General features: G+C 43.6%; 1 protein-coding gene across 2 annotated transcripts in view; it reads right to left on the reverse strand.

The window, feature by feature from the left end:
* Positions 1–1,144: 1,144 nt before the first annotated feature.
* Positions 1,145–23,715, reverse strand: part of znf462 (zinc finger protein 462) — a 42,030-nt gene continuing 19,459 nt past the window's right edge. For both annotated transcript variants that reach the window (XM_076163708.1, XM_076163709.1), the window contains exons 3-13: positions 18,443–23,658; positions 17,849–17,983; positions 15,991–16,421; positions 14,002–14,120; positions 12,403–12,597; positions 10,288–10,540; positions 10,038–10,177; positions 8,999–9,222; positions 6,265–6,562; positions 5,453–5,603; positions 1,145–5,096 (exon numbers count right to left, since the gene is read on the reverse strand). In XM_076163708.1, the coding sequence (XP_076019823.1) occupies positions 4,877–5,096; positions 5,453–5,603; positions 6,265–6,562; positions 8,999–9,222; positions 10,038–10,177; positions 10,288–10,540; positions 12,403–12,597; positions 14,002–14,120; positions 15,991–16,421; positions 17,849–17,983; positions 18,443–23,658 (7,382 nt within the window). In that variant the 3' untranslated portion in view covers positions 1,145–4,876. The remainder of the gene's footprint in view (positions 5,097–5,452; positions 5,604–6,264; positions 6,563–8,998; positions 9,223–10,037; positions 10,178–10,287; positions 10,541–12,402; positions 12,598–14,001; positions 14,121–15,990; positions 16,422–17,848; positions 17,984–18,442; positions 23,659–23,715) is intronic.

The following is a 23,715-nucleotide window of genomic DNA, read 5'->3' on the forward strand; positions in this document are numbered from 1 at the left end:
TGCTTTGGCCTGAGCACACACTCATCAGGCATTCCCTATGTTGCTCTTCCCCACAGCAGCAGTGTCCTCCTCCCCCTTTCCCCCCTCCCTGCTGAAGCTGTGCCTCTTGCTCCAGTCTCCAGGGGTCGTCAGTGTGCCGTCAGCCCCCCTCTGAAGTGGTGAGCTGTGGAGATTACTGTCTGATCCCCCGCTGACTTGGAGATATTTTTAAAAGATGATGTTAGACCTGTGAAATAAAGTAGTGCCCCCCTTATAGTAGGCAGCAGAGGAAATGTAGAATATGTGTGTGGAGCCAAGACTTTCTGATGAGGCACACTATCATCTCAAGATACAGTGAGAAAAAACCAAGGACAGACAGTGAAACGTATCGTAAACCTACTGAATGCAATCACTTCAGGATGGAGTGGAGCGGTGGCATTTTCCGGCACACAACTGGCATTCTCCGGGTTTGTGGCTTTGGTCAGCAGAGTTCTTGCAGGGTGTGGAGTGCAGAGAGAGAAAAAAAACAGAAGCCTGGAAGGGTGTAACACACAGTAAAGGCCACCGAGATGTCTCCTCAGCCTGAAGCTATTTCCTGTGGACAAGCTGCGGAGACTATTATTGGTCGTTCCACAGGCTTGGTGGATACGTTTCAAAGGAAATCCTATAGGTCACTTGAAATGGGGAATGTGTCACACAAAGCTCGGATAGATAACCACAACATTTTACCAGCATAAAGCATATCTGATTAACTTTGAAGTATCATATGTTGGAGCAATGGCAGGGTTGAAAGTAACATGAAGATGACCATTACTGCCAAAATGGAGCAACTACTATTGTCAAACTCCTCATTGGTTACAACAAAGCAAATAAAAATGGTTTTCTGGCTTCTTTCTAAAATTCAATACAAAGCAATACTATTTATTCTTTATTACTATCATTTTATCGACAGCAGAGACATGAAAAGGCTATTATCCAAAAGGTGACATGCTTGTTGCCTTTGACTCCTTGTGAATTGATTTAAAATGTTGTAATAATGTAACTTATTATTTTAGTGCTACACATAACAACAGAGTGACATTATAAAGCACTCAAGTTATGGTAATGTGCACAACAAATAAAACTGTAAAAGTGAGCAGCACAATAACCACAAAATGCAATAAACCATTATCTGATAACTTTATTATCAAGTTAAAAAAAGACAATGAATTACAATATTTACAGAATATCCAGAGATAAATGGAATAAAATTGTAAACAATCATTCTAGGCAACATCACAACCCACCATCAGGTAATCAGATTTATATGGGAAGAAAGGCAAGAAGGAGAAATTCTAGTGTCAAACTATGGAGACAGTCTGCAAAGAGAAATGCATTGAAAACAAACTAAACATATATACAAGTATCCAGTGTTTTATCAGCAGGGGCTTAGCTTGGTGTAAATGAGGAATATTACAGTTTTTACAGCCTGGAGACTGCACACAGTGAGGGATTCAGAGTTGTTTTCTATTAAAATGCTCACAGAACGATGATCAATTTCGGGTGGACAGCTTCATTGCCCAGATTGTCCCATTTTATTCTCTGGTTTTCAGTGGAGCTTTTGAGCTGAGCTGCTTTGTAAAGCATATTTCTACAACGACAGTTTTACCTTCAAACGGAAAAAGAAAAAAAAAAAGATAAGCTACAAGCTGGTCCTTTAAAAAACACAAAAAAAGGGCTTCCGGATTTCAGCACCAACCCAACCGGTTTGTAAGGTAGAAGAAGAACCGAGGAGCACTGTGAGGCTGCTACAGTCCCACCTGGATGCTAACGCAGGCAGGCACCCAACCTGAGGCCACACAGCTGGAGTTCACTGTGGCCGAAGATACCCGAGTGAAAGACTTTGGAATCAGACGCGAGTGGGCTAGATCCCCCCCTCCCTCCCTCCCTCCCTATCTATTGGTTGACTGGGATCTTAAGATGGCAGCCGAGCCAGCAGAGGGACGGAGGCGTTTGTTAGGTAGACTATTCCTTGTACTTTGCGCCGTTTTGTCGTGTTTTTCGTTCTTTTCTTCAAAATAAAAGCCCTGGCCCTTCATCAGTAGAAAAAAATCATTCATCATTCGCCTTCACATGTTTAAGTATTGTACAACCACCCTGCGCTTCCTAACTGCTCACACCCCATTACAGTACAAAAAAGGGGATATTTTTCATTGTAACCAGACATTGTACAACAGTATGATAATGTTAACGTTGGTTTGGGGTCTGAAAAGCTCCCACCCCCATCCCACCCCAAGGGTTACCTAGCATATTTAGATTTTTCTTTTTTTTTTTACTTTTTAAAATGAGAACACCTAAAGGAAAAAAGGGGTTAACGTATCCTTTCTGAAACACCACAGTTCAAACACTTAACATGTAGTTTTGTTTGTCTATACATGGCTGCAAACATGTAGTTCACCTGGGTCCCACCTGAAATCTAGTTCCAAAGTTCTACAGTCTAAACGCTGATTTTCCCATTTTCCATCAATGGTTCCATCGCTCAGGAAAGACAATCACAGCAGCAAACACAGCAGGCTTGGTAAATATTTTGGTACCAAGAACACAATTCTCTTTACTGTGCTCCTCTACACATTAGACAGCTCAAGAGTTTTCAGTCAGATTTAGACTGCTTAACCTTGCTCATTTAGCTCAGTGAAATTGGACATAAATTTTGACTTAATTGCTATTAATTCTCATAAGGCTTTCGGGCGTTCAAGCAGCAACTTCCATCAAATACAATCTCTGCCTTTTTTTTGTTAGGAACAACAACAACAACACAACTTTGAAGCAAACAAACATGGGATGAGAAACAAAGGAGCTCAAAGTTAAGGAACTTCACATTACAGCCACAGTGGCACACACAGTATATCTGTATCCGTGGAAACAAATGGTTTCAGATCTCTTGTGTTGTGGTTACACTTGTCTTTACAATGCAACTTTCACATTCCAATCATGAAACACATTCTTCTTTAAAGTGATAATCTTTCAGCAAAATTTAACCATTATTTTCCAGTGTTTTTGTTGTATCAGTCATTTGACACGCATCTCCATATAGCACTTCTTATAAATTGCAACAGTCCTGACATTCTGGGTAAAATGACGCAGATGCCACTCCAGCCCATTAGGTGGCAGTACAACAAGAACAAATATAAGATAAAAGGAAAATATTGTGAAAATTAATGCAGATACGGCGAAATTACCTTTTGAACTGTTATTACTGAGTATTTAGCTTAAATTATATGAAATTCGTATTTATTTGTTTATCAACAAGTGACAGCACCTCACTGCCACTGATGCATTTCACATTGGAAATGTAGGAGTTGTTATTGGCCAATCTGCTGTAATTACCCCTTACAGCCGTGTGTGCAAAAAAGTGAAAAGAAGGATTTTTACTTAAAGGATTAACATCTTAATCCAACAAAACCTTTTATTAAACTAAATGAGACCATAATTTACAGTAAAAACAGGGTTGACTTTCTCCTAACTTCAATGCAGGCTGAGTTTTCTTCAAGCTGTTTAGTGGTAAGTAAAGGAACTGCATCTTAAGGCACTTCTGTACCCAACTACACGTCGCTGCGTCCTGGATCCCTGGATGGGGTTTACACATGTGGACCGTCTAGACCTCAACCTACAGGATCATTTGGAAGCTGCGATGAGCTCCGAGCACTAAAGCAACAGTAAAGACAGTCGGCGTCGGAGCCCCAAGATCCTGTTTGCATTGAAATCAGAGAAAACCAAATCCAGACATATTCTGGTTCACACAAGTTCAGATCTCAGAGGTGACGAGAGGACGACAATGCGATGACTTCACGAACCGGCTTTTACATACGGGGAAAAATGACTTGAAGTGAAAAGACAAGTGTAACCCAGTGTAGCTTGGTGATGAGAACACACAGTACATTACGCCACTATGTCACTAATCTGTGTTCCAGGTTTGCCCCGCTGCAAGTCGCAGATGAACGGACACCTCACAGTACATCATATGTGTACGGTCATGACACACTAAAACATCTCTGCAGCTGTCGTTTGGCAACCTGGAACAACAGCAACATTTACAGTGGGGGGTGGAAAGTAAATGTAAAACAATCCCTTTACGTCCATCATCTGTGAAATTACTGGACAACAAACAGTACAGTCAAAACGCTGAGGGTGCCACAGGCTGAAGGCTTATACGTAGTATAATATTAAGGGACCTAATATAGCAATTTGCTACAAACATCGGGGGGGAAATTGTCTGCATTTTTCTTTAAATAAGTAAAAGATGATTCAGGGATTTTACTAAAATAGATAAGGTGCGACTCTTCCTCAGGAATACTTCTACACATTGAACACGAGGCTACGATGCAAGAAAAGGTCTCACAAATTTCACTGATTGACAAGAATAAGGGAGCTCTGCGTTGGGCCACAGATATATAAATGCTTTCATACTTTATTGGCTCCTTTTTGGGTAAATTTACAGTACCCCTCTTTTACACGATGAACAGCGGGGGACGTAAAAGGTGCTTCAAATGATAAAATGCTAGAATTTAGTAATCATTTTGGACGACATTCGAGATTAATAGCACAGTAATTTCAAGGTGGGATCTTTCACTGTAGATTCGACCACAATGTCAGCAATAAAGAGTTCTGTTTCACTATTGGTTACCAATATATTAAGATCCGTCCTAGGGGGACTGCCCATTTAAAGAGCTCAGCCATTTTACGCAGCACGACCTAATACTTATATATGTAACACCTAAAATCGAATAATGCGGCAACTCATAAGAAGTCACTTTCTTTCATTTTGCATCTTTTTTGTTTCCTTTTAACACCCGTCTCAGTGTCGATCCTACCACACGTTGTCATTCCGAGCGCAATCTCGCGAGAGGTCACAGTCTCTTCAAGCGAACTGTTGATCCGTTTTGGTCTCAAACAATTCTTTGTCTTCCGCATACTGGCTCAGACTCTGCTGTGATAAGTCGCCGGGGCTCCCTCCCTCTGTACTGTTGCTGGGCAGCTCGGGTCCGGCGTCCATCGCGGCGGAGGCGCCGATGGAAGGTGGAGCTGAGGCCTCCATTCCTGCGGCGCTGCCTGTGTCCGTCCCACTGTTTTCCACCATCCTTAAGGTGAAGGAGAGGGCGGCGGTTAGAGCTTTGAACAGGTAGCAATGCATGAAGAACACATTGCTGATGGTTTAGGGAGACATGTGCAGTAACGTAAAAGCTGCTCATTGGCACTACAGCAGAAGAAGAAGCACAAGTCACTCTGAGGTCTGAGTGCACATAGAGCCTTTGACCCACATAATGAAACCATAATGTGACCACACACCAAGTTCCAAGACCGCAAAGGTAAAGAGGCACACACACACACACACACACACACACACACACACACACACACACACACACACACACACACACACCGATTACAGTGGAGAGAAGAAGAAGAAAAAAAACAGGTTTAAAGAAATACTAACATGCCATGTCGAAGGACGTGTCGTTCCCAGTCGAGGCTGTTGGTGAAGCAGCGGCCACAGAACTCGCAGGGCAGACGCTTCTCCACACTGTTCAGCCCAGTGACGCTGCTCGTGCTGCTGCTGCTGCTGCTGCTGGGAGATGCAAGGACTTCTGGGAAAAATGAGGAGAGCACTCAGGTAATCAGATCAGGCAGAACAGTTTGTTGCTCGGCGACTCTCCTTTCAGGTGTTTATTACCCCGCAGTGTATTATTATCATTATTATTATCATACATTTAGTGCTTCGTTAATAGTAACAAATATATTAATTAATGTCTGAGATTACACAAAAACCTTTATTTCCACTAAAATCACATCTAGATCTGCTTGGTGTGTGCAGATTACAATCGAGCAATTGTGAAGAAATCTGTCCTGCTATCAGCTCACACAGCAGTCAAACAGTGTGACGCAGTGTGGTGAAATCTGTCTCTGTCTGATTTGTCTCCAGCAGACAACCTCCTTTAAGAGTTACTGCTTCAAATATAGTCAGTTAAAGGAAAGGTTCTGCTGTAGTAGTTTGTCTTGGTATTTTCTTCCTTCACCCAGTGAGTAGAGCATCATTGGTTTGGACACAAACATGCCCAGATCAAGTCTTACATTATTTAAAAGCAGTTGTGAATAAACCAAATGAATCTATTATTGCATGTCTATGAATAATTTGGTTTGAAACAGGATGGTCAGAAATCACCTGCTGCTGATAGATACAAAAGCTAATTGTTAGTAGAATCAACAACAACAATATAAGCGACTCCATTGATAATCGTCTACATTTACCTTGTGGTGCAGGTTTCTCAGCCTCCCCCTCCTCTCCTCCATATTCCTCCTCCTCCTCCCCCTCTTCCTCTTTGAAAACCTCTTCCAGCTCCTCCTCGTCCATCCCTCGCCGCTCCTCGGCTTCGTTCTCCATTATCATCTCCATTCCTTCATCCTCGTCCTCGGCAGGCATCTTCCCGTCCAGTCCCATCCCCATCAGCTCTCCCGCTTCATCTTCCTCGGCGCCGCTACCGTGCTCCTTCATCATCTCCAGCTGGTCCAGGCTGACTCGGCCCATCAGCTCAAAGTTTCGGATGACCTGATGCAACACAGGAGGAAGACTGAGTTGGGTTTTGTTTATTCAGAACTCTATTAATGTGGAATATTTATATATAATCAAATATTTCTTGAAACAAGTGGATGTGGGCACAAACAGTTTCCCCACAATAAGGATTTAATCTGTGTGCATGTTTAGACAACATTCAATAATGTATTTGTGATGGGTTTTAATCCATCGCTGTCTGAGTGAATTAAATAATATAAATGACAGATTTTTAATTGCTCTCTCTTCCTCGTCCTCAGACACCCGTGTCTACCAAGGACATTTAATCTTTACTTCAGACACATTTGCATGATTGCGACTACAAGTAAACTAAATGAACTTCAAATTAAGACTCACAACATATGCGCGCACACACACATGCACACACAATACGTGGTGCAGACAAAGATTTAACGCTGCTAAAACTTGAGGGACACGGGCTCCTTGGTGGCCCTGCGGTCACGCTCCCAGGCACCTCAGTCACCTTCTCTACTTAACTTTGTCTTTTTCCACCATCTAGCCATCATCCCTCCAAAATGCATGATAAGGATCTGAATGAGGCAGGTGCTAAAGTCCCTGTAAATATCCCTGGAGAACCTGATTATGTAAAAATATGCTGTCCAGGGGCCCTGATGATTAAGATCATAGAGAGGAGGGCTCCACCTCACTTCAAGCTCTTGAATATAAACTCTTGCAAACCCCGCTAAAGGAAGTCCGCAGCACAGAGAGGTAATTGCCACCTTTCACCCTTCTTCTTTAGAGTGAGCTTTCTTGCAAAACTGAGAGAATTTTAGGCAAACTATTTTCCTTTCCAGCGCATGTGTCTTTGTCTTCCTCAGCGACTTCACCATATGGGGTAAGATTACGGACATGGCACCTCCAACCACCACCTCAGGCATTAAAGATCAACCAAGGCAAACATAGACTTCCTAATAGGTGCCCTCATAGGAGTTTCCTGGTTATCCACTTCATTTAAAAACATTTCCACACACACACACACGCGACACTCTTTCAGCTCATTGCTCATTCAGTGCTATGCCCTAAAGCCTATTACTTTAGAGCTCTGTTTACCTGCTCTATTGCTATTTAAATCCAACAATGTAGCCTCTCAAGCCCACTTCTCCTCATTCAAAAGTCTTCATTCACTCATGGTGTGCAGACATGAAGTATCTTGGTGAATTATCTTCGTTATCTAAATTTATTTTTTATTTTTTAAATAATCTGTCTAATAGCACAACACGATCTTAAATGAGATTCTGCTTGATTTCCTGTTTGTATCTGGATGTGAATTTTCAAAAATCTTAATCATCTGTCCATCCATTCTCTGTACTGGTTGTGTGCTGGTATAACAGGTGGGTGGCAGGCTTTCCCAGCATGCACTGGGCTGAGGGCTGGTAAAAGGGACGGATCCAGTCATGTAAAAGTGGCCGTGCTGTGACGAAGCTGCTATGAAAGGCCTTTGTGGTTTAATGTACACAGTTTCCCAAAACACCATCTGCAGGCTCATCATCTCCTGCATTATGGCCATTAGGGAGGCTGAGAGCTGGGACCTTTTATCTTCTGGATGTAGTTTCAGAATAATACTGTAAATTCTAGGAATTTGATATGTAATGCACCTAGTCATTTTATTCCACTGCGTCATTCAGCAGCCATTTCACCGATATTTTTATCCCCTCATCTGTCAAGACACACTGCATGGTGTAATTGTGGTTTGATGTCCTTGTGTAGCGATGCAGGCTTGTTGTTTGGAGCTTCGTATGTAATTAAAATGTCATTCTGCGTTAATGTAATGAAGAATTTGGTATACATAAAGGATGAGAAAGAGCACAGATGTATTGTCACATCATTTGCATAGTTTTAAACTCACTTTATAATCCATTGTAATTAGATTCTTATAATACATTATGATATAAGAAGACCACATCTGAAAACTTTATCTAATAAGATCAAGATCCAATATCATAGTGAGCTATTCAAAGTGCAAAATGCTTTCAAGAAGGCTTGGTGGAGCTATTCAAGAATGTTCACCATTCACCAATACAATTTCCGATTATACAACTATACTATATTATATTCTGTTGATTCTTGTGAAAATTAAATTTCATAGCTCTTAATCCATCAGATATGGATTACATGTGGATAGTTAGTAAAGGCCTCTAAATCACTTCCATAAATACAAGGGTGATACCATCATCATATTTGATCATTTTACAGCCTTTAAGTCAGGTACAATTAATGTACATTGTATTAGAAACTACATTTGTTAAGACTCTGATGTTTAAGATCCTGTTCATGTTCACTGTGGGGTCAGTGATTCTGCTTTATAAGTCTGTTTCATATATCACTTTAATAATGTGTGATGTAGTTACATGTGTAAACTATAGGGGCAATTCCCTAAAGGACCCAGATGTGTATTTGTGAACTCCAGCTGACCTTGTGCTCTAGCCGCAGATGCTCCTCTAACTGGCTCCGTCGACTGGTGTCGTAATAGCAGAGCTGGCACTGGTAGGGTTTGATCTCGGCGTGCTTCTGCAGGTGCATCTGCAGGGCCTGGTCGCTGGAACATGTGAAGGTGCATTTGTGGCAGCGGAACACCAGGCCCTGTAGGTGTCGCGAGAGCTTGGAGCGGCTCACCTCCAGCGGAGCCACGCGCTCCTCTGCGGAGAGGGAAGAAAGAGGAGAAACAGTTGTAGGGTTTCGGAGGTCGGGGGAAGAGCAGCAAACTAATTGTGAAACATGAGGAATGAGGATAGAAAAGGGCGGGGTGGAGGTGCAAAAGAAGAAAGGGGAGGAACATCATGGGCACAGAAAGGGAGAGGAGGTGGAGATATCAGATAACAAAAGCAAACACACAAAGAACAAAAGCAAATGCAGTTGCCCCCCCAGCAAGATCTCTCAAACAGGGTTTTTTAAGTTCACAACACAAACAACTTAGCCTCCAGGTAATTCAAACTAGTACCACTAAAACACCCCACCAACTTTAAAGGACCTATCAGACCAGTTTCTAAGTACATATATGTTTTTGATCAGTTTAAATCCTTCTCAGCCACTTCAATACATAAATAAGGAATGGATATGGTGGTATTAAGTTTACACACTGGTACAAAATAAATAAATATAGAAGGTATATAAGACAAAAGTCCACAATGTAATATCTTGCTTTAGCTCCTGGGATTATGTATAAATTACAGCTAAGCAACTCTAAACCTGTTAGTGGTGATACACAATGATCATAATTGACAAGTAAAATGCAATTGCTGGTACAGAGTTTTCTATTGTTTGTGATTTAAGGCAGATTGATTGAGTGAATAAGGGCGAATAAGGGCTTAAGAGTTACAAGGCCAGATGAGCCCTGACATCTTTAAACATTACCAACACCGGGACATTTAGATTTTCCTCTTCACTGTGACAAAATTCAAATCATTTTAATTTTAATGTGGCTGGTTTTGCTTTGCATGTTGTGTGGTCCTACCTCTGTGCAGGACGATGTGGTCGATCATATTGCTCTTGTGTTTGGTGTGGTACAGACAGAGAGGGCAGCGCAGGTCTTTGGGGATGTCTTCCGGAGCGTTGTTGTTGTGACCGGCCTCCACGTGCATGTTGAAGGCATTCCTGTAACAGTTTCCCAGAGAGATAAATTGAATCTATCTAGATAAAACAATCCTTCTCTCGCATATAAACTCATAAGCAGGATATCAATCATTTCAACTGTTGCCACCTACTTGTAGCAGGTGAAGAACGAGCAGTCCTTGCACTTGAAGAGCTTCTTGCCGCCGTGCCGGTCTCTGTAGTGCCGGCGCAGGCTCTGCATATAGCCGGAGCTGAACTCGCAGAATTCACAAGTCAGGATGCCCTCTGGCCGATTGTCAACAACCGTTGAGCCGCTGGGCGAGGAGCCGGACATGTGACTGCGGGAGGCCAGCTGGTAATGGCTCAGCTGCTGACGAACATCCGCTGGCTCCAGGTACGCTGGATCTGCCAGAAGGTAAATAAATTAGCCCAGGGTTATGATATTGTGCATTGGATGTGCAGAAAGGGAAGTATATTCCTCTTCTTTGATTACATAAAATAAGAAACCAGCCTAAGCAGAGCCACGCAATCTATGAAATTAAAATAATGCCTCCGGGTAGTAAGAACAAGCTGATTTCAGAATTTCAATTGGATTTTCGGCATTGGATTTCATCCCACTGCTGTTACAAAGCACAGAGGAGAAGTCAAGTTGCTTATTTTATTCAGAAACAACATATATATCTCCATACATTTGTATCCATTAAACTGTATCAGACAGCAGTTGATCCTTGCCTCTCAAAGTGAACTCCACCTTTGGATTATTTGGAAAGCATTCTGGAGTTCACAGATTCTCCACTCCAATCTCTGGCAGATAAGAGCATAACTGACTGTCATCACTCCTCCATCCACCTCTTCCTCGATCCCTTTCTCAACAGTCTATAATATCACTGGCTGTAACTCGTTTCGTCCTACTTTGAGCCGCCACCACATCAATAAATAAACCACAGTGACACTAATAGAATATCTATCCATGTGAAAAATGCCTCATCCAGCAATCACAGTTTGAGGAGGGAAGGAAGAAACACTTTTCTCAAACTTTTATTTTTTTCTTGAAAAGCTAAAGATCCAAGTTCTTACTTTGCAGAGGGGCAAAGGAATTTATATGAATTAAATAATGCCACAGTTGATTTATGCTTGTAATATCCTCCGTATAGTAGAGATGTATGGCGGCACGGTTGCACATGGCGACACATTTCTGCAGCAGAGCAATGATATGTCTTCTTGGCTACGTGAGAGGAGGAACATTTCTATGGGGATGTTGAAGAAGACGGATGAAGAGGGAGAAAAGCCTTCAAAGGCGCCTTTAAGGCAGCAGCAGAGAGGACTGCAACTTTGCTCCAATAAATGTTGACGTAAAAATCCGAGCAAAGTTTTCTTCTAATATTTTGAGGAAAACATTTAAAGGCCACAGAAACCATAGGTGTAACAAGCTGCAAAATCCGAATCGCTGACACTTCAGCTCATCTGGCACAACAGAGAGATATTCAATATGTCAGCTCTGCTCTTCCTCAATGCTTCATTTGTCTGGGTAGGGCACGGCTGACAGTGGTTGGCGCATTGAGGAATGCTGCCCTGCTTCTGCTCAAGGGATGATTCCAGTGCTCCGGCAGGAAAGGTGACAGCTGCTGCCAACAACAGTCTGCCATGTAGAGCAGCTACTGCACACACGCACGCACGCACACACGCACACACCCACACACACAGCAAAGTACTGAAAACAGGAGATCACCTCGAGGAGTTTCCTACTACAGCGCACTAAAGTGAGTGTGTCTCTTTGCCAGGAAAAAGGTGTCATGGTGAACATTAAAAGGGGCTTCAGGAGTCAAACTAAGCAGTTGGAGTTTTTATACGCTTCTGCTTCTAGAATTCCTTCCGAATACGAGTGAAAGGCAATGATTTAGGAACAGAGGGGCCATTTTTCAGGTACATAATTGTGTTTCAGAGGTATAAACTCGCTGGTATAGAAATGATAAAACCAATTTGGACAATAAAGCCAGATAAAAAAAACAGTCTCAACCTTTTTGGGCCAAAAATCCCACAACTCGCATTGCAGAGTTCCCTCGTAAGGGAAGGGAATCAATTTGTACTTTTTGAAACGTATCAATCAACTGCCAATACTGTACATCAGTGTATAGAAGGTCCCTGTATATTCTGAAACATTGGGAGACTTTGTTTTAGAAAGATGGATTTCTGTGTTGTGCTTGATCTTCCAAATGTGACCCCCCCCCACACATCTGGCTCATATGATCTGCAGGATCAGGACGTACCATCTGGGGCCAGGGGAGTCTGCTCTGTGTTACCGATGATCCGGGATGGCCTCATGGTGGCATGGGCAGCTTGAGTGGCGGCCCGGAGTTTTGGCAGCGTCAGGGCCTCGCCGTGGTCTCGCAAGGAGTGCTCCTTCAGCTGGCTGATGGTCATGGAGGAGAAGGGGCACGACAAGCACTTGTACGTGTGCTCACCTAGAAGGACAAAGCCAAGAGGAGAGAGTCTTGAAGGAGACCGGCAGAGACCTTGAAATGGTGTCCGAGTCGCTATTAAAACAGAAACCAAGGTGACAGCAGACGCTTCATCCCCCCGCCATCAAAGCAAACCCCCATGCGAGCCGATCTGTAACAGATATGTCACCTTGTAGTCGCTTGTACTTTTAATCCTCCCTTTGGACTAATTAGTGCCAGTTTAAGAAGAAAAAAAGGAAAAGACGCAGAGCACAGACATTTACTTAAGTTTCAGCAAAATTGCATTACTAGTGTCTTCAGAAATCAAAAAATGGGAATTCATGACCAATTGAACCATTTTTCGTCAGAACATGATGTTTAGAACAAGACACCTCATTCATACGGATTCAATAGACCAAAATATATCAGCCAGTCAAGGCTCTTTATGCTTATAACAGTCAGGACAATATTCGTTGTTGCGACAGTCTTTCAGAAAATAGTCTGAGAAAATGCTTTTCTATTATCTATTGTTGGATGTTTTGAATGCCGAATTGAGCAAAAAACAGCACAAATCCTCTCCAGCGTCTCGGGCACAAGCAAAGGACTGACAGTAGCCGAGGAAAAAAAAAAAAAGTTAGACAAAGAGCACCTGTGTATGTCTACTCCATCACACTCACACCTTGCTTTTCAAATGAAATCACATCTCTGTGTTGCGTTTGCTGCGTGTGTCTCAATTATCCTGAGCGATTGTTAAATCTTACTGCCATTTTCAGTCATCAGAAAGTTGAGAGCAACCAGGTGCTTTTTGACAATGGGCTTTTTCTGATTTTTTGCGGGATTTTGTGGGAAGAATGACTCTTCGATCACTAAGCAAGAACCGTTTTGCATTTGCTCATACGGAGTCTCTATATCTCCTTTAGGATCAACCGCTGCCGTCTGGATCCTCCACAAACAAAACCAAATTATAGACAATGAATGGCATCAATAAAGGACACCAGTCAGCCTTTGACAATGTGACATGCTTGAATATTTCATACCCCTAAATGATATTAACAGGGCTTCTTGTGGTGCGTCAAAATCTGACTCCTTTGGTTGGACTGGCTTAATTTGAATATTTCATACCCCTAAATGATATTAACAGGGCTTCTTGTGGTGCGTCAAAATCTGACTCCTTTGGTTGGACTGGCTTAATTAGGTCTCCCTAATGCTCGCTGGGAATGGCGAATCTGCTCCTCAAGCTAATCCGCTGGCTGCGTTGTGCTGGAGGAGCTAAATCAAGCACGGCATCATTATGTGGAAGATGATAAACAGGAGGCTGCTGTTCTGGCCTGGGAATACCTTGTTAGTCATGGCTACAGCTGTACGATGTGATTTAATGTATGCGTGCGTCAGGGCATGTGTGTGTGTGTGCGTGTGGTGTGTGTTTACCTGTGTGCGCCTTGTGCAGGTGGCTCTTCAAGCGGCTCACGTAAGCAGATTTAAAGGGGCAGAGTTTGCACTTGAAGGGCTTGTGGTGCCCGTGGTGAGACTGCACATGTCTGTCCAAGCTGGGGGGACGAGACAAAATACACAAAATGAGAGGGGAATGAAAGCGGGGAGATAAGAGGATAAGGGAAGAAGAATAGATGAAATGAGGACAAAGGGATAACAGATAAAGAGAGAAAACAAAGCAGAGGAGATGGCGGCAGGAAGAAAATAAACTAAAAAGGAAGCCACTAATGTTTCAGAACATCCACTTCCATGATTTCAACAGCAGGAATTTCGGCAACATCTAAGACCTCGATTGTGTTTACTTCATGCTCAACGGCAGCATATTTCCAATGACTACAGAACAGGGAACCATGGCGTGAACTCATCTACCCACAATCCCCTGGTGGGAATGAATGTGCGAGTGCCTGTGGGGACGGAGGCTGTGTTTTTAATGCCAGCCTCCTAGGTGGCATGGGAATGCAGCTTCTTTCTGGGTCAGGGCACATACAGTACAGAGGGATTACATCCAGGAGCAGAGAGGAGATGAGTCTTTCCCTTCTGTCTCTCTATCGCGCTCTCTCTCTCTCTCTGTCTCTCTCTCAATCTGTGCGTTTGTGATGGATAAAACTAAATCAAAGAACAATACTGCAATGTCCGCCTCGCTGTTATGTTTCTGAGTCTCTCCTAGGAGGCAGGAAATCTCGGAGAAGATTGGAGATTCAAAGGAATTCTGATCGGGTAAACAGAACGCGGTGTAAAGCGCTGCCTGTCCAAAATGGTTTATCATCCACTCGCTGTGTAGAGTGGCTGGTGTAAGACTAGTTAATGTATAGTGAATATGGGTGAGAGTTTAAATCAATCATTTCTAACAGGGTTGTTGTGAGAGATCAGGCTGGTTAAAGGAATACTGACGTCTCTAAAACAAACCCATCAGCTCCAAAAGCAGAATTCTAATAAAAACAATAAAAGCTGCGAGAGGCCAGTCAGAAACGATCAATGTTGCCACAATCTAGTAGAGCTATTTGAGTGATAAATTAAATCAAGACGTTTAAGTGCGTGTGTTGACACAGATGAACGTTCTTACTACAAATGATGAAGTATCCTACAAAGAGAGGCCAAGGCTGTGAGTCAGAGGGTAACTTGTGATATGACAACAACATTATCATGGTCAGTTTCCCAGCATTGGCGATTCTGTGATAAGCAACATAATCTATCCATCACGAAGGGGGGAGACAATTTGACAAACATCAGCATTTTGATTCTACTATTATGCTATTTCTGTCTCTACTGTGATTAAAGCAAAAGTGTGGAGTGAGACATATGCACGGACAGAATTAATAGGATTCTGTCGTTCGCCAAAAAAATGTCTTGTTATTTAATCAGCTTATGTGAGGAAAACATTTTAAATGATTTTGTACAGTATAAATATTACAGCATACATGCAGAGAATACTTTTAAAATGTTAAACTGATTTACTTGTGTTATTAGCATCAGCTTTTGGTGTAGAAAAGGATTTATGATTACTGTGAACATTAGGCTATTGTTAGTGTGTGCTTATTATTTTTGCAATTTATTGTGGAAAAGCTGAATCTAAAAACAATATTGCATATATGTAGTTATTTTTTACACGTTTGTAAGAATAAAAAATACCCTTAATTTAGTTTGTATCCTCCCAGTAGTGAATTTAAGAGCTCTCTCAGTATTGTATTGTAGTTTAAAGTTATAGTATAGTGACAATCCAAAAGCCAATGGAAGCTTCAGTAATTCAACTAAAACGTAAAAATGTAGGTCTGTTAATATACAAACATCAATTTATGGCGATTATGTGATTATGGTTTGGAGAAAAATCTATTTGTTGCTTTAATCAGAGTAGAATCTAGGTTTATTTATACTATGTCTCTATGCTTGTAAATGTCAACATGTGACATCATTCATCTTGCTACTTACTTGTGTCTGAATGGGGAAACAAACTGGCAGTACTGGCAGCTGTATTTGTCCTCTCTGCTGAACATTGCCATGGCCGAGTGGCTCCTCTCATGGGACCGAAGTCCCTGCATGGACATGAAGACGCGGTCACACTGGGCACATGGGTGTCCCCCTGCCACTAAGCGCGGCTTCAGCTGGCCCCCTGACACCACGGCCCTCGCCGCAGCCATGAGGGCCGCCGCCCTTCCTCCGCCGCCATCAGTTTGTAAATCCAGTGCATCCATGGCAACGTCGCCGTCATCGTAGTCCGTGGAGACCATGTGTAGTCCCATCGTTGTATCTGCGGGTGTCTCTAGGTCTTCATCTTCAGCAGCTGCTGCTTCGTTCTCCTCCAGCTCCCCGTTAGTGAGGCTCTCTGAAGGGAGCGACAGAGGCACCTCGCTGACTTCCTGCTGCAAAACAAAGAGGAAAAGACTCAGATATTTAGTATATTGTGTGCCTGGTCACAACCCTGAAGCATTTATTTCTTAAATGCACAACCTTATAATAGCATTAGAGGATCAAAGGTCAAGGTAACAAAAACTGATGTTACATCAAGTCTCACTCGCATATGTAATGCATCTTAGTTGATGCAATAAATTATGTAATGTTTCGTTTGAACCAGACATGAAACTACCCTGACCCTGTTGCAGACAATGAATAAAGGTCAAAGGTCATTCAGAGTGTGACTGAGTAAATTATCAGTATTAGCCTTGCTAAATACCAAACACATTGCTTAAAAATTTTCCTATATGCTCTTTGCCAATCTAGGTTTAAATATGGTTGGTTAACCTCACCTTACCTAAATAAGGGGTTTTATTTGTTCTACTGCACACAACACCGCTTCCTCCATCTGCCAGTGTGCAGGCTGGTTTCTACGGTCATCACAAGTAGACAAGTTCTGTGACTTTTTCTCCCCTTTAAAAAGCCCATTCTTTCTACAGAAGGACCTGACCCTGCACTTGATACAGCCATAAATAAGACGTGGCGTGCACAGGCCCAACCTTGCCATCCCATCTGCCCTGACTACACTGTCAGCTTATTCCTCAACCAACTGTAAAGGAAACTGTTGCCGGTTCAACAAATTGGAACCAAAACTGATGGACTACCATATAAAATGCAATCTTTACACATCTGCCGGAGAGTTTGCACACGGTCGTGGTCGTGCGACCTTTAATTCAGGCGGTGCACTGTACCAAATGTTCAAATGTGAAACTTACAAGAGCAATACTTCCTTTTATTAGTTCCATAATGACCTAAGTTGCCTTTAACCCGTAGTGACACAAACCATCTCATCTTCCAAATAAAAGACAGACTGAGGATCTGACAGAGGACTCAGGCTTCCATTTGGGTGAGACGCTAAGATTCTTTGGCCTGCTCCCCTCCCTGGCAGCCTCAGTGGAATACTAATGCGCCAATGGTTGCCCGCCGCTGCCCGAAAAGTTCAGGCTCACCACTCTGCCCTCTACTCCTCCCCGTGCAATGCAACAGGACAGCACTGCTTCTTTTCTCTCGGGGGTGCTGACAGACGGTCATACACAGAATAGGAAAACAAAACCCAAATCAAGCACGACAGACGCCTGCAGAGCTGGATCAGAGCGGTGGGTGGGGGAGCAAGATAGCAGGAGGGAAACAATGGGGACCTTCAATAATTATTCAAGAAGATGTCGCGGATTTGTAAATACCTTTTCACAAATTAGCGGATAACAAATTCATAAGCGACAAATATTGGTAACCCTTAAAACTTCAAGGTGGAGAGTTGAGCTAAATTAAATAGTAATCAACCCAAAAGCCTGACAGATGAAACAGAAACGTGCTTTTTGATCACATGCTGCTTTACCTTTACGTGGCCCTCTTTGACCTCGCCGTACTGGACATGCTTTCTTAGGTGGTTGCAGATGGCTCGGAGTGTGGGATGCACCTCAACGCAGAAATTACACCGGAACCCTATAGGGGCTTTATTCACAGGGCTTTCCTGTTAAAGGGGAAGGGGGAAAATAAGTTAGAGACAACTCACTTTAGCGTTGGATTCAAATTCACATTAAGTGGCAGAAGTATAAAGAGAAGATAAGATAGAACTGTATTTCTCCCAAGGGAAATTGTTAAACTAGTTTCAAATTGAATCATAACAAACAGTTTACGGTGAAGATCAAACACTGGAAAGTAAATTCTAATTAAAATGGAGGAAACAATTCTTTCATTGTGTTCTATTTAGTTCAGACAAAATTTAGTACTATAATACTACGATAAAACTGTGAACTTGCCGCGTAAAGGTATAAAAATTACTTCAGAGTACTGTAGGAGAGCCTGTAGTAGCTTGTGGGTATAGTATTGGTCGGTTTATGCTAGCCACGGGTATTAGTGGAAACATTTAATGATACTGTAATTATGCTTTGATTTACTGGGTTTCTGGCGGATTTGAATCATCACTCACCTTCTCAGATTTGCTCTCTGGTACTTCTGTGGGTTTGTGTTTGCTGAGAAGCTGCCTCCTCCTCTCCTGCCTCATTGCTCTCTTCTGAAACTCCTCATTGTGATTCATTAGGTGTTTGGCCAGAGCCGGGAGAGCCAGGAACCGTAGCTCGCAGTAGGAACAGTTATACAACTCGGAATCGTCTTCATCCTCCGGACTGGCCGATACCACGAAGTCCCTCTTCAGGTCATTGCCGTGGTGGTCATTGTAGTGCATAGAGAGCAGGTCGACTGTGCTGAAGGACAACCGGAAGCATTTCAAACACTTGAATGGCAGCCAATCGCCATCGATGTCTTGCTCTGTGTCCAGATGAACCTCCAGAACCTCCTTATCATCTTCTTCCATTTCAACGGCATCAATCTTCTCAGGTTCTTTGGCATAAATCACCGTAAAGTAGCGGCCGAGTTTGCTAGCGTGCTGCTTTTTGGGGAAAACACCTGGGTGGCGTTTAATGTAGTGTGAAACAATGCTCTTCCTGCTGAAGGCCTGGAAGGCGCAGAGGGAACACTTTCGGCTCTCTACAGCCAAACGTAGTTCTTCGGTCATTTCTGAACACTCTGCTTCAGGCGGCGGCGGCGGCGGTACCACCACTTTGCTTATTGGCTTTTCAGTCATCGTCTTGGACGCAGCCAGGCAATGTGTATAATAAGCGTCTATATCGTGGCGCTTCTGGTAGTGCGCTGCCAGGCCTTTGCGTATGGGGTTTGTATAAGGACACAGGGCGCATTTGAAGACATTGTTTTTGCCCTCGGGCTGAGCGCGGACGTTGTTGTGCTTGATGCGATAGTGGCGAGCAATTCCTTTCCTGGTGGAGCAGAAGTACTTGCAGAGCTGACACTTGAAAATAGCATGTTTCTCTGTCTTATTGATGGGTAACTGGGAAAGTGCAAGGTCCAATTCGCCGACCTCCTGGACTTCTGCTGCACTTGATAAATTACTGACACTGCATTCGGCTACTGGCTCTGTGTCTTTAGCGGAGGAGAAATGTGCTAGAGAGTGAGGGAACATATCAGAAGCTGGTTGATTGTGATATTTTTCGTAATGTATTTTGAGTTTTTCCAGTGTCCCGTGTGTGTACGGGCACATTTTGCACCTGTATGCACCGTAACCCTGCCTCTGAGTCTTGCACTTGTCGTCCTCATTTAAATCTGGAATTTGCTCGATATCATCTGCAAAATCCTCTGCTGTGACTTTAACCAACGGGTGTCTCTTCTGATAGTGAGTTAGGACACCGTGGATGCGAGAGTTCACGTACGGACAGTGGCGACATTTATAAACAGAACTGGGGTTGATGTCCGCCTCCTGTGCAAAATCCGCAGCTTTTACTTTCATGCCCGGGTGCTTCTTGCCGTAGTGAGTGAGCAGGCCGTGAAGACTGTTGTACTCTGACAGACACACAGTACACTGATAAGGATTGCTGGAGATAGAAAGTCGTGGGTGGGTGTGATGAGGGTTGGTTTCTTGAGGTGGAGTTGCAATACCAGGTGCTCCGTCATCTTCAAGAGATTGATAATTAAAAGACACAAGTTCTTTGGTGTCCGGCTGATTGATCTTTTCAGGTGAGCTGTTGCCTTTGATGATGTCCAAAAGCACAGACTCGTCCCCTTTGATGACCCAAGGATGAACTGCTTGGTAGTGACTGGTGATGTCCCATATTGTACAGGCCTCAAATGCGCAGTCTCTGCATTTATAATGCTTATTGTCCAAGTTGCCGCCTTGTTGGGTCGTCTCTGGTCCAGCCCAAAGCTTGCTAGCCATGTATGCATAATCGACATTGTGCTCAGGATGGCGTCTTTGGTAATGGAGCAGCAGGCCTTGGGGTTCTGCATGGGAATAAATGCACCACTCGCAGTGGTAGCCAGCCTCCAGAATGCCATCTTGGTAAGCCCAGTGTAAAATGGTCATGGCTGTGGCTTTTACAGTGGGATGCTCTTTCTTCAAATGCTTCTTTAGGGCGTAGACATAAGGGGACGTATGGGAACAGTGTCTGCACTTTAGAGAACGGAGTGTAGTTGAGTTTTCGGGGTCTGGTGGAGCTGGTGTCACGGCAGATGAGACGCTGCCTGACTGGACCATCTGTGCGCGCTCGCGTTGACTCCGAACAACTGCTGTGTGACGACGTACAAGGTCAGCATTCGCCTTGGTTTCTCTGTGCTTCTTCTGGTAATGAATAAGCACGCCTTTGACGGTGCGGTTGCCGTAATCACAGTGCTGGCAGAAGAAGAGCTCGTCTTCACCTTTGTCTGCACTTCCAGTTTTAGGACTTGAGTTGTTAGAGCCATCATAACCATTGTTTTGGAACTGCTTCAGAAACTGTTTTGGTGTCGCAATTTGCAATTCATCCATTAATTTCATCAATCCAGGCGTGGGAGCACCATGTTTAATATATTTTGCTGTTACTTTTACTTCAGGGTGCCTCTTTTGATAATGAACCAATACTCCGACAACAGATCTGTTGCTGTACACGCAGTGTTTGCAGTAGTACATTTCTTCATCGGATCCGTACAATACTGCACTCGATGACTTTGGAGGCGTAGCCATGCTGAGGCTAAAAGATGAGTTGGCTACAGGCTGTGACCGATCCACTGAGACCACCTTCATGGTTTTCTGTATGCGGAAATAAGACGCCTTTTGCTCCGGGTGTTTCTTCTGATAGTGGACTAAAACAGAGTGCATGTTGGGGCTAGAAAATGAACACACATCACAGTCATAGACAACAACATTACCGCTCACAGCGTCTTTCAGAGCCTCTGAGTCGCTACTGGTTTCAGGCGTCTTCGAAGCCGTTTTCAGAACGGGACTGGAGGAAGACCTCGGGGTAGACGAGGCCGAGTTGAAACTTTTGGGGCCCGAATTGAGTATTTCCCTCAGTGTTTGAGATTCACTTGACTTCTGGGACTGCTCTACCACATAGCTAGAAAAGATCATGGCATTGTTGATTTTGACAGTAGGATGCATTCTTTGGTAATGAGGCATTAGGCTCCTGACGTTGGGACTTGTATAAGAACAAAAGCGGCACATGTATACCAGATTTGGTTGGTTGAAGTTTAGCACATTGCTTGCTTCAGGGTGGTGATCCATATAGTGTTGGTGCAGATCGTTGTAATTTGTGTATTCAATGTAGCACTCTAGGCAACGGAAGACAGCACTCTGGTCCTCAGGATCCAGGATGTACTTAAAGCTGAACTTGATGTAGGGATGCATCCTCTGATAATGGGTGCTGACACTACGGGCTGACTTGTTGTGGTAATCACAGTGTTTACAGTAGAAACGTGCAGTCCCTGGTTCCTCGGAATAATCTGAATTGTCTTGGCTCGTGTCCCTACCATCATTGGGCTCAGCGGAAATGTTTTCACTATCATCAGAGAGGGTCAACGATATAGGGATGTTCCTCGGTTTTGCCTTGGGGTTGCTTTTTCTTTTCCCTATCCTGCCTCCCTCCTCCCTCGCATGAAGATGTTGCGTGTTGTAGGTGAAGATGGTATTCTTACCGTCATCATTATCAGTACCGGTGTGATTTAATCCTGCATCTTCATCGTCCATTTCATCCAAATTTATAATCATATCCTGTTGGCTTTGGCTTATTTTACTTTGAAGATTGCTGGCAATTTCATCAATTCTAGTTCTCTTCTTAACGGAGGACAAATCCAAAGGCAAGTCATTGATGGACTTCCGGGCTCTTTTCCCTGCCACTAAGGGCTTTTTGGTGGCAAGTCCCAAAATGGAAGTCTGAGTTTTTTGCAAAAGGACCGGAGAAGTGTCCACTTCAGAGTCCACCTGGTCAGTTGGTTGGCTTTCGAGGGCGGTAGAATCTAGGTCATCACAGTAGGAATGCTTATGCTGCTGGTGAACTCTCAGACCTTTCAGAGTAGTGGTGGAGAAGCTGCAGAGTGTGCAGCGATGAGGGTTCTGCTGGTCGTTCAATGTGCTGGTTATCTTTTTCCCATTAACTTTGGAGCTTAGACCTCCGTTAACAGGGTCTGAAGCGTTGTCCTTATGAGGTTCCGGACTATCTGACGTTAGGTCCATGGTGTCTAAGTCGGAGGAACTGTGGCTCTGTTTGTGTGCGCCTAGCTTGACCGAGCTGGTACAAATAAATGGACATTCGTCACACTTATACACCGTGGTTTTACCGGAGAGGTGAATGTTTTCAATGTGGCGGGAAATGCTCCGCCGGTGCATGGTGAGAAAGGAGCAGAAGGGGCACTGAAATCGGTTCATGTACTTCCTGAATGGTATTCCTTTAGTTTCCAGTAATTTATTATCTTCAGCACTTAACAGTTGCTTTGCGTCGGCTGAGAGAGTACCAGTATAGTTGGGATCATCTATATCGCCTAAATCTTCGTCGTCGTCGTCATCTTCCAAGCTGCTTCTAGAGTCGTCTTCGTTGATTAAATTGGAATCGATGTCTGTAGCACTTTTGGCGACATCAGACGAAGCAAACCTCTTGGACAAAATGGAGGAGCCTGTGCTGTTTGGTGTCGCCGCACTTATTTGCGCATACTGAAAAGTTGAAATGTCAGCAGGCTTCCCTGGAGTGTTTACGGGCGTTTCCTCCACTGACTCTTCATTTCCATGCACATCGCCGGCGCTTGTCTTCAATCTGGTTGGGCTTTGGGGTGAGGATTGGGAATCTGGTTTGGGCGAGCTTGCACTTCCTTCCCCTTCCAGCTCCTTGACGCAGGAAACTATCTTCACCTTGTCACTGTGTTCTTTCACTACATGGTTAGTCCAGCTATCCTTCTGGTCAGTCTGATAATCACACCATTCACAGGCAAATGTTCCCTTCAGGAGTCCACTGGCTGAGTCTGACTCCTCTCCGGTCTCCATATATACCGCAGGATCTCCAGCGCTCTCTAACGGAGCTTTGTTATGGTACATCATTTGGTGTTTCGCTATCCTTGCTTTGCGTGGAGACTTGTATGTGCAATACTGGCAGCAATACACTTTTGAATGGTCACCGAGCAGTATAACGGTGTAGCTGGGCTGTTTAGACGACTCGGAGGAGACACTTGGGTCTGAAATTTCCTCTAAGTTGTGCACCTTTTTGGTGTGGTTCCTCAAGAATGCCTTTGATCTGAAGTAACGGACACAGTATTTGCACTGGAAAAATTGCAGGAGGGACTCAGCTGGCTGCTTTTGTGATGTTCGGTTGGAAACATCAGCGGAGACGGGGCCTAAAACAGAGAAGATAGATACTTTAGTATCTAAGTTGTAGTAGTAGTAGTATTTAC

The sequence above is a fragment of the Genypterus blacodes genome, unplaced genomic scaffold (genome assembly GCF_046128005.1).
Source record: "Genypterus blacodes isolate CSIRO-AG114 ecotype Tasmania unplaced genomic scaffold, CSIRO-AGI_Gbla_v1 ptg000133l_1, whole genome shotgun sequence".
Classification (NCBI taxonomy): Eukaryota; Metazoa; Chordata; class Actinopteri; order Ophidiiformes; family Ophidiidae; genus Genypterus; species Genypterus blacodes.